The 12,234-nt window shown below is 35.0% G+C and overlaps 1 protein-coding gene across 1 annotated transcript in view; it reads right to left on the reverse strand.

The window, feature by feature from the left end:
• The window catches only part of LOC125645728 (zinc finger protein 652-like), a 36,960-nt gene that overhangs the window by 2,038 nt on the left and 22,688 nt on the right, over positions 1-12,234 (reverse strand). The window contains exons 7-8 of the mRNA XM_048871522.2: positions 3,986-4,333; positions 2,218-2,301 (exon numbers count right to left, since the gene is read on the reverse strand). Of these exons, the coding sequence (XP_048727479.2) occupies positions 2,218-2,301; positions 3,986-4,333 (432 nt within the window). The remainder of the gene's footprint in view (positions 1-2,217; positions 2,302-3,985; positions 4,334-12,234) is intronic.

Raw genomic sequence — 12,234 nt, forward strand, 5'->3', positions numbered from 1 at the left:
CTGTAAAACACTATTGTGTACACAGTCTGACACTAAATCTGTAAAACTCTATTGTGGACCCGCTCTGTCACTAAATCTGTAAAACACCATTGTGTACACAGTCTGACATTAAATCTGTAAAACTCTATTGTGGACCCGCTCTGACACTAAATCTGTAAAACTCTATTGTGGACCTGCTCTGTCACTAAATCTGTAAAACTCTATTGTGCACACGCTCTGACACTAAATCTGTAAAACTCTATTGTGGACCCGCTCTGACACTAAATCTGTAAAACACCATTGTGTACACAGTCTGTCACTAAATCTGTAAAACACTATTGTGAACCCGCTCTGTCACTAAATCTGTAAAACACCATTGTGTACACGCTCTGACACTAAATCTGTAAAACACTATTGTGTACACAGTCTGACACTAAATCTGTAAAATTCTATTGTGGACCCGCTCTGACACTAAATCTGTAAAACACCATTGTGTACACGCTCTGACTCTAAATCTGTAAAACACCATTGTGTACACGCTCTGACACTAAATCTGTAAAACACTATTGTGGACCCGCTCTGACACTAAATCTGTAAAACTCTATTGCATACACACTCTGACACTAAATCTGTAAAACTCTATTGTGTACACGCTCTGACACTAAATCTGTAAAACACCATTGTGTACACAGTCTGACATTAAATCTGTAAAACTCTATTGTGGACCCGCTCTGACACTAAATCTGTAAAACTCTATTGTGTACACACTCTGACACTAAATCTGTAAAACTCTATTGTGTACACACTCTGACACTAAATCTGTAAAACACCATTGTGTACACGCTCTGACACTAAATCTGTAAAACTCTATTGTGTACACGCTCTGACACTAAATCTGTAAAACTCTATTGTGTACACACTCTGACACTAAATCTGTAAAACACTATTGTGGACCCGCTCTGACACTAACTCTGTAAAACTCTATTGTGTACACACTCTGACACTAAATCTGTAAAACTCTATTGTGTACACACTCTGACACTAAATCTGTAAAACACTATTGTGGACCCGTTCTGACACTAAATCTGTAAAACTCTATTGTGTACACACTCTGACACTAAATCTGTAAAACTCTATTGTGTACACACTCCGACACTAAATCTGTAAAACTCTATTGTGGACCCGCTCTAACACTAAATCTGTAAAACTCTATTGTGTACACGCTCTGACACTAAATCTGTAAAACTCTATTGTGTACACACTTTGACACTAAATCTGTAAAACTCTATTGTGTACACGCTCTGACACTAAATCTGTAAAACTCTATTGTGTACACGCTCTGACACTAAATCTGTAAAACTCTATTGTGTACATGCTCTGAACTAAATCTGTAAAACTCTATTGTGTACACACTCTGACACTAAATCTGTAAAACTCTATTGTGTACACACTCTGACACTATATCTGTAAAACTGTATTGTGTACACACTCTGACACCAAATCTGTAAAACTCTATTGCATACACACTCTGACACTAAATCTGTAAAACTCTATTGTGTACACGCTCTGACACTAAATCTGTAAAACTCTATTGTGTACACACTCTGACACTAAATCTGTAAAACTCTATTGTGTACACGCTCTGACACTAAATCTGTAAAACTCTATTGTGTACACACTCTGACACTAAATCTGTAAAACTCTATTGTGTACACGCTCTGACACTAAATCTGTAAAACACCATTGTGGACACGCTCTGACACTAAATCTGTAAAACTCTATTGTGTACACACTCTGACACTAAATCTGTAAAACACTATTGTGTACCCGCTCTGACACTAAATCTGTAAAACACCATTGTGGACACCCTCTGACTCCTGGTTCACATGAAGAAAACTGAATCTACATTATATTAGGGCATTTCATACTGAATAAACAAAGAGTATACCTTGTGGGCTTTGAAAGATATTTTCTTTAATTTTCCTGTGTAAAACATTAAACCTTATTATAGCCCTGCCCTGGGTAGATTTACATTTATTCAAATCTACATGAAGATGCTTGAATATCAAAGTTCCTTGTTGAGATTTAAAAATATTGAATTCCTTAATAATATAAATATTCTTATGTAAAACTTCCCTAAATGACTTACACAAAATCATGTCTACACAACATATTTATGAAACTGTAACATCCCTAATTTCTATATATGCTTGGTTTTCTTCAGTCAATTATTATTACCTTCAGTAAGACAAGGTCTTTGCATAAAATACATGTGATCTCCAAAATTATAGACGCATTGCCGTCTCACTTCTGTGTCTTCCCCTGTAAAAAAAAATCCAATTTATAGTTACATCTATAATATAACCACAAAAAATCCAATGTATAGTTACATGTATATTATAACCACAAACAAATCCAATTCATATTTATATCATAACCACAAAAAAATCCAATTCATAGTTATATCACAACAACATAAACTCAATCTGATTAAAATCAGATCCTCGATCCGATCCTCTTTTAAAGAGGAGCGGATCGAGGATCTGATTTTAATCAGATTGACATAAACTCGGACTGAAATAAACACATAATGTCTCCTTCACTTTAATGACTGTGTAATGTGTGAAATATTTGCCCATGTTATTCATAAAATACAATTTCATTTTAAACTTTCCCTTAACTTTAGGGAGAAGAGAGAAATTTATAGGGACTCTGAATGGCTGATAAAACCCAATGGTTACTGTAGGTGTACTAAGATCTGGATCACTCAGATGTTTCCAGTGTCCCTGGTGACTTGGAATGCAGCTAATTTAGAAAAACTTGGTTGTGAAACCATTCCGTGGAAGTCATTGTATTCTGTCTCAGCCAATCAAAATCCATTGCAACAATTCTACATGGATTTCATATCACACTCCAAAATTAAAGATTGAAACTTCTTTGACAGCTTATTCGAAACATGACTTACTGTATTCTAAAATATGACATGCATTGTTCTAAACATGACTTACCTTATTCTAAACATGACTTACCTTATTCTAAACATGACTTACCTTACCTTATTCTAAACATGACTTACCTTACTTTAAACATGACTTGCCCAATATTTTAAAACATGATTTACCATATTCTAAAACATGACCTACCTACCTTATTTTAAACATGACTTGCACTTTCTAAAACATGATTTACCATATTCTAAAACATGATTTACCTTATTTTAAACATGACTTGCCCTATTCTAAAACATGATTTGCCTCATTCTAAACAATATTTGTATTAATTTAATAAAACATGACTTGTCTTTTTCTGTTCTCAATTGAGGTTGCACCATTTACTTACATGTAGTGTAACGATTACAACTCCTTTGATAAGAGAATCAGTTCTGCTGAACTGCAAAATTGATTGAAGTTTATTCACAGCAAAAATTACCAGACTTACTGACTTAGGAGTTTAACGATGCAATATACAAGTTCCGAGTTACCCAAAAGTTATTTCCCTTTGTCGAACTCTTTCGCATTTTATGACGTATGGTGGGTACACAATGTATACATTATATCGTAGACTGGCACTGTACATAACGATTACGTACAATTAATGTAATGAAAGCGTAACTTTTGTTTATATCAATCACTGGTATGCATATTCTGGCCATATCAAGCATAATTTGTTTGAATAAGATCATCAAATTGGCTATTAAATCATTATTCGTTTCCTTTTCTACATGAGTGACTCTTTTATCAAAGAAAGATGGCAATTAACAATATTTGTTTGAGCCATTTTGTTATCCAATATTCATAAACTCACTAAAGTTGCCTTTCCCCTGAGATAGGATGGTCTCAGAAACTCTGGATATCATCTTTTAAAAGAAATAATACAACGATAGTAATTAGCAAATGTACCCACTGTCATCATATTTTACGTCATAATTTACGGAAGAGTTCGATAAAGGTAAATAACTGTTGGGGAACTTGGAACTTCCGTATTGAATCGAGTGTTAATAATTTACCTATACTGGGGTCCTCTGCATTGTCTATCCCTTCACTCCACTCCTCCTCATGTTTCGGTACACTGTAGGGATCTTCGATATATTCTTCATTTTCTGGAAGATCTCCACAAGAACTTTCTTCAATACTGAACTTTGGTACATTGTCAACTGTTGTACTGTTATTGTTCCTTTTTCCAACACTAACCCCATTCATGACATTATAAAACTCTTCATTTTCATCATCCCAGACTGGCTCTGATTTGATGACGATATCATTGTTTTCCTCATTATCACGACCGATTTGTTCCTCCCCCACACTCTTAACTTGCCAATCAGAACTAGCACTTAGAAACTTTTCTGCACTGGTTTCTGAAAAGAGTATTTTTATGCACATATGTACAATGTTGCTTAATTGATACAAAAGGCACACGAATCTTAACAGTCACCTGAGAATCACATTTGTACCGTATAAGTTTTACATACAAAAACCTTACAGAAAGTTGTGTCCGTAACAATTATTTCCCAATCTACAGATTGGGCCTTCGATCAGAACAATATTGCAATACAATGTATATCCTAACCATCATACAAAGTGAGATCATAAGCTAATGTCTCTCCCTTACAACAGCTGTGACCTTAACATAGTGACAATTAATATACATATACTAGTAAATCTTAACCTTGACCAAATGACATTGGGCAAAAGCGACTTTTATGACATGTATAATCTTATTATGTCTTTTTCATTACACAGGTCAAAGTAGGATTGAAGAACAGAGGATGGACACATCAACAGACAGGATCCCTACAATCATTTTGCTATTTTGAAGTAGATATTGTTTGTACTGTATGAGCTATAGAGCCTAGCTCTAGGACTAAATCCCCTGGGTTGTTTGTTTGTTTAATGCCCCATCGAGAATTTTTCACTCATCAATGCTCAGATTGTGAAGTCACCGGCTATATGTGAAGTACAAAACCTCTAAATGTTGAGTGCTTGGTGAAGGAGCAATCACTACCTACAGACCCTGAAGCGTACTACTACACCACTTGCACGGAACGGTACGAAACGATTCTTGCACAGAACGGTGAACGGTTTGCACGAAACGCTGAACGATCTGCACGGAACGGTGAATGGTTTGCACGAAACACTGTGCACAGAACGGTGAAAGCTTTGCACGAAACGCTGACCACTTTGTAGGCGTGGCTTGCACGCTTTGTGAACAGTCTGCACGAAACGGTAGGAGTGGCCTGCACGCTTTGACTTTTTTTTTCGGTATTATTTGGTTTAAATAGTTGCAGTATTCTAGATATTAAAAAAAAGGTTGAGAAAGAAATGATAATGATTCATTTTAAAATAATTGCTCATGTACAACGCGGTAAATTTCATTTTTGCTTATTAGATCAATAAATTATGAACACGTTGGAATGAAAACAATTGAATTCTTTTTTTAATTTCGGAAATAAAAGAAAATTATATCATCACGGAATATTGATTAATCAAAATTAATCAAAATTTATTGATTCATGGCTCTATTAAATTCATTGAAACTGAATATGAAATGGTCGTGTATGTTTCGCTATTTTTGTACATTCATTCTGAGTGTCGTTAAAATACTTTTGGAATAATTCAATTTGTATATTCCCAGCCTCCTCCCAAAGACAGATGTTGAATAAACCTATACATTTTATATACATGTGTACGTGAATGAAAACGGATAAAATGATTCAAAGAAATTTCTTGTCAGGAAAGATTGAAATATTTTTGGGCGGGAAGAGGGTTGTGAACGATCTGCACGAAATGCTAGGCATGACCTGCACGCTTTTATTTTTTCGGCATTATTTGTTTCATCCTAGGGTTAGTTTAAACAAGGAATAGTTTAATGACTTGCGAACACGTTAGAATAAAAGGAAATTAATATTTTTTAACTTTGGAAATAAAGGAAAAAGATGCATAAATTGTATCGTAATGGAATATTGATTATTCAACTTTTTTTATTCATTGCTCTATTAAATTCATTGAAGAAGTCGGGTCTGCATTGCTATTTTGTACATTCAATCTGAGTGCCGTTAAAACATGTGTGCATTTTGTATTTCCAGGCCTCTTTTCAAAGACAGATCTTGAATAAACCTATACATTTTTATAATTATACGTGTATGACAACAGATAAAATGACGGGAGGAGGGATGCATCTAGACATAGAATTAGCTAGTCGATAAGAACCTGTCACCTTGGATAAGTAGGAAAAATACAAAACAAAGATGAAACAATCAAAATAGGATTGAAATAGACTGAGAAATAAATCATATAAATGAATAAATAAAACAAATAATGACTAATTACAGTAATGATCCACAGATATGCGAGCGGATCTAACATCCAATTTTGATTAGATTGTTGCATTTGTCTCAATTTTAAACCTATAGAAAACTGCATTAATTTTTGAGAGACAAAAGATATAAACATCTCTTTTGTCATATTTCAATTGCCCCGATTTTACACCTTCTGTACGAATGTTAATTTCAAATACACGGATTAGCTGACCTCTACTGTGGTAAAATAAAAAGGACCCTGGAATTTGCGTAGAATATACAAGTTACAGTGTATACACAGGTCGGTCTTTGCATTATGCAGACAGTTCCGATAAACGATTTTAATGAAAATATTTTTTATTTATAAAGAGAAACTTAATCATACAAATGTAACAAGACAAATTAATTATTCCTATATACAAATAAAAAAATAAATTGTCTTGATTTGTACTTGTTATCCATTATGACATAATGTTGCATTCATGCTTATATGTGTAAGGATTATTCGTTGTGTATTCTATGGTTTTTCTTAAAATTATCAATTGTAAATTTTAGTATGTTGTACAGCGCTTTAGAGTATTTTTAGATAAGGCGCTATATAAGTGTACTTTTATTATTATTATTATACATAAAAAGATAACGAGGGCAGAGATATACATGTCTCTGCACTTGCTAGAAACTACCAAGGGTGAGAAAATGGTATCGGATTTTGCTCTGCCTCGTGGCTTTATAATAAACTGTTTTCTTTTGATTAATTGCAAATTTTCACTGTTGAAAGCCCGTCTTAGAGACATTTTGAAATAATATACAACGATCTGCACATTTCTATGGGTGTGGCTTGATCCTGCACGTAACGATTCTTGCACGAAACGATTTGCACGGAACGGTGTACGGTCTGCACGAAACGCTGAACGGTCTGCACGGAATGGTGAACGGTTTGCATGGAATGGTGAACGATTTGCACGAAACGGTGAACGGTCTGCACGGAATGGTGAACGGTGAACGGTTTGCATGGAATGGTGAACGATTTGCACAAAACGGTGAACGATTTGCACGAAACGGTGAACGGTTTGCAAGGAACGAAACGCTTTGGAGGTGTAGTAGCACGCTTCAGGGTCTGTATGTTTACGTCCTGAGATTTGATGTGGCTATAGCACAAGTGGGGCTTGAACTCATGACACCCTGTTACGAAATTAATGCTCTACCACTGAGCCACCATGAATGGTCTAATGTAACTTTAAACTAGATGTGTCAGTACGACACAAATGCCCCCAAATCAACGAACAGGAACAGGAACAAAACTCAAACTTGATCTTAACTCATCAATACAAATCTGCATTCAAAAAATCAGTTTAATTCTCAAGGCATTTAGAAAATAAGTCCGGATTACTGGTTGTAACACTAATTTTCATAAGTTAAAGGGGCACAACACCATAAAAAATCTACGAACCAGAACGAAAGTCAAACTCAATCTATAATTCATCTATGTACACCGGCATACAAAAAATCAGTTCAATATCTCAAGGCATTTAGAAGAAAAGTCTGAAATACTGGGCGTTACTGAAGGACGGAACGACAGAAGGACAGACATGGGTAAAACTATATGCCTTGACCACGTTGTGGCAGGGGCATAAAAATACAAAATCACAGTACTACATGTGTAATTATTTTGTGCATTAAAACTTTGGTGCAACAGAGTTTTTATGCATGATGTGGTGTGCCATTGGGCTACAAAATTTAAATCAAGTACCCAATACACATATATTATATCTACTAAGGAATACATGTATCTTGGTTGTTTATATAATGAATTCAATAGAAGCCTGGTGTGATTTGTATAACTGGTAAATTGATCACAGTGGAATTCCATCCATATTTCCGTTAGTTTTATAGATACATGACCCACAGTATAAACAATCTAGACATTTCTTTCTTGGAGTTAAATACTGAGCAAGTTGACTGGTTTCTTTTCTTAAAGGGACATTAGCCATCATTTTGTAACCAAAAAAAAAACCCCACAAATTTTTAATGAAAATTGCTCTATGTTATATATTTCAGTAATAACACCAGTATCTATTTCAAACACTTTTTAACCTCAAAGAAGGCACATGAATACCGGTAGGTAATTTTGGTAATTAAATAATTATTGTCTTGCAAGACAATAAATTTCTTCACATTAAAAGCAATTATCTAATGTAGTTTTATTAGGTTTCTCTTAGTTTTGGTACAAAATAATGATTTTATTAGATCTTTGGTCATAAATATACATTCCTATGCCATTGAGAGATTTTGAGAAAAAAATGGTTGTCATCACTTTCACAGTTAATGCCCCTTTATCGCAATTCACCTTTGAATTAGAACGCTTTGGCCGATATAGTATTGCGTTGTGTGACGACACAATCGAATCTGTTTGTAATACAATTGAGAAATGCAATAGAAACTCTCATTGGCCCATATGTATAAGTCATCCCAAATTCCCTTATACGGGAGTAGTCAGCATTTGAAAACATGACGGCCAGATGCTAGATGGAAAAAAACTTCAAGGGAAGAAAGAGAAAAGGTTGTATTCTTGTGTTGTTGTCTCATAAATTTAATATCAAAAAGATTCCTAACATATTTTCATACTATACTTGTGTCCAAACATACCTTCAAATATTTATTAAAGCCCCATACGACCCAAAAACTCGATCACAGCTTTTGATGATTTCGTTCGTAGACGTAGCCATGTTAGGTAGCCAGTCAATTCGAATCACGGTTCATTTCCATACTAGCACAATAGCGTCTAGATGTGTACTAATACCCCACAAATATTTTAGCTAAATAGTTTGAATAATATACCACCCCAGTCCTATTCAATGATAATTATTCAAATAGCAAAACTCATGGCAATGCGGCTTTCATTAGTCATGGGCGGCTGTGCCGGCCGGTCTCCGATCTAATGCATGACTTATGTAGCATTTTCGATAATCAAGAGCTTATTTTACCTTTCCAAAAACTGGTAAAAAAAATGTTTTAATTTCTATTTATTATTCATGTTGATAATAAATGAAGAGCGAATACATAACTTACAATCAATTTTATGAATAGATACCAATAGCAAGAGTTCGAATTGACCGGTTACCTAACATGGCTACGTCAACAAACGAAATCATTTGAAGCTGCGAGTTTTCGGGTCGTGTGTGGCTTTAATGAATATTTGAAGGTATGTTTGGACACAAGTATATAGTAGGAAAATATGTTAAGATTTTTTATATTGAGTTTATGAGACAGTAACACAAGAATACACCGATATCAGGCCTCAACCGTCCGCAGCTTTTTGTGACCCGTAAATCGAAGGTTTCTATAAGAGGTGGATCTTTTCAGAGAGCTATGTAAAGTTCTCCAGCTACACTGAATCCGCTCGAGAAAGTGGGCAGGCTGTAATCAGCCAATGAAAACTCTTGTTGTATTACATCAAACATGTCATTCAAATTGTTCAATCGTCTCATTCAATTGTGTCGTCACACAACGCAATACTACATCGGGTAAAGCGTTCTAATTCAAAGGTGAATTGCGATAAATATACAGTGTAGGTTTTTATGTTGAGTTGAAAGGGCACTTGCTTTTATCAAGAATTATATACTACGAGTTTAAATATCTGAGGTTCACAACAGTCATAACATTGGTAAATATATAAATATTACATACAAAAAAGTATGTGCATACATGTACAAGTATATCTTTATTCAACATTTTAAAGAATACCAATAACATGGTGAATTGAAAAGAAGGAAAAAGCACATTGTGTTGTTTTTCAGCATCCTTTTATAGACTTGTGACGACTTAAACTGGATCTCCATCGGAATGACTGTCCACACCTACAAAGGAGTACTTTACCAGAATGCATACTATTCACATGATCTGCCAACACAGAATTTGAGGAAAATGTCTTTTCACAATGAACACACTTCACTCCATATAAACAAGTTGCTTTATGGTTCTTCAAACTAGCATGGCTTTTATATTTTTTTCGACAAATTTCACAAGAATAAGGTTTCATTCCAGTGTGCGAGTTTAAATGGTCTGTCAATCGCTTCGATCTCGTGAAAATTTTCTGACAACCACTAATGGGACACTTCAATGAATTTCCATGACCATGCTTCAACAGGTGCTCTGTCAGAGAGGCTTTCTTGTTATATCGCTTCCCACAGATTGAGCACAAGTGCTCTGCAATAGTGTGCTTTGCATCATTGTGGCGCTGTAATTCATCTTCATCACTGAATATCAAGGTACACTTGCTGCATTTGTAAATTGCGTCATGTATCTTCAAGTGTCTCTGTAACGACTTCCAGTGTTTGTAAGATCTACTACAAATGTCACAGTTAAAGCTCCCTAAATCACTGTTCTGCGGAGCTGCTTCTGCAGCAGGCTTCTCTATTAACGATGAATCGCGTGGCACCTCTATATTCTTCTTGTCCCTTGTATTGGTAACTGAAAGGAAAAGAATATGAATAACATTGAATCCTAAAACTAGAACTGTAAGACAATCATTCTTCATGCATTATCTGTAACCTACATGTATTTCAGCAGTGCTGTTAAAACACATCTTTAAAATGACAACCTATATCACTGTTCACTTCTGAAACAAAATCGTAATCAGGTTAGTCACTTAAAGTCACTGAAATCTATTTTTTCCAATATTGTCATCTATTTTTCAAGATCGCTACAAAGCATCAGGGCACACGTTTCTCGTACTGGTGTTACATGTATAATTCACACCGTGTGTTACTCTTACCCCTCCAACACAAGGAAATAAAGTTTTACGAGATGTGTCATTAAATATTTAGTGTTTGAGAAGATGATTCACATGAAGCCTTTGAAAAATCATTTCATGACTGCCCAAAGAAATAGCATAAAAGATTTAGAATAAAGATTGTGAAAGCAGTCAATATTACCTTTTAAATTAAAATATTGTACTCACCTAATCTTTTCCAAGCTTATGTATTGCTCACTGTCAGAAATCAGCATATCGCGGCCTTAAAGCTTTATGTACGACTGAATGGTGTGTCTTAAGATACAGTGTTACACAATGAACGCCATCTTTGCTAGCAATGGATGAAGATTCACTCTTCCATCTTCACCATTGGCAGATTGAGTTAAAATTCAACAGTGGCAAACAAATTACCCAAAATGTGTTTGTGAATCACTGATGCCCCCTTATGGTAGTACAGTTGATTATGTCCATGGATAAAGTTAAAACCCCAAGGTCAAGGGATAAAAAACTTTGATATCCCCCAAATAAGTTTTGTCACAAGGAATACACATTTGAAATGTGAAAACACTAAACTAACACTATCCATTCAAAAGCTATGGCCAAGGTTAAAGTTTTTCAAAAATAGGTCCCCCCCCCCCCCCCCCCCCCCCCCCCCCGAAGGTAAAGGTCATGAGGTCAAAGCTTTTGATACCTAAAAAAAGGTTTTGTCACAAGGAATACACATGAAATATGAAAGCCCTATCACCATCAATCAAAAGTTATAGCCAAGTTTAAAGTTTTTGCAGACAAACAGACAGACCAAAATCTATATGCCCCAAAACTCTTGATATCTGGGGGCGTAAAATTAAAATAAAAGTCATGATTATCATTGGTTACTTCTGGACCAATCATATGCAATAAGACGTAGCTGTGAAACGTGAATAAAACTACATCAATAGATAAATCCATTCTAATGCATTACCAAAGAGGCCCATGGGCCTTAACAGTCACCTGAGCCTCACACAATTGAAACTTAAAATAGAATAGTTGCATGTTGTTAGTGCAATGGTCACATTTTTCAAACTTAGTAAACTCAAATTGCTGCAGTTTTTGTGATGAAAAGTGACATTCATTTCTTCTTAAGTTTCTCCATTAAAAATCATGTAATGGAAAATTGTTTCTAACTTTACTTTATCAGTGACCTTGACCAAAAGATAATACTTCAGGG

This window comes from Ostrea edulis, chromosome 6, assembly GCF_947568905.1.
Source record: "Ostrea edulis chromosome 6, xbOstEdul1.1, whole genome shotgun sequence".
NCBI lineage: Eukaryota > Metazoa > Mollusca > Bivalvia > Ostreida > Ostreidae > Ostrea > Ostrea edulis.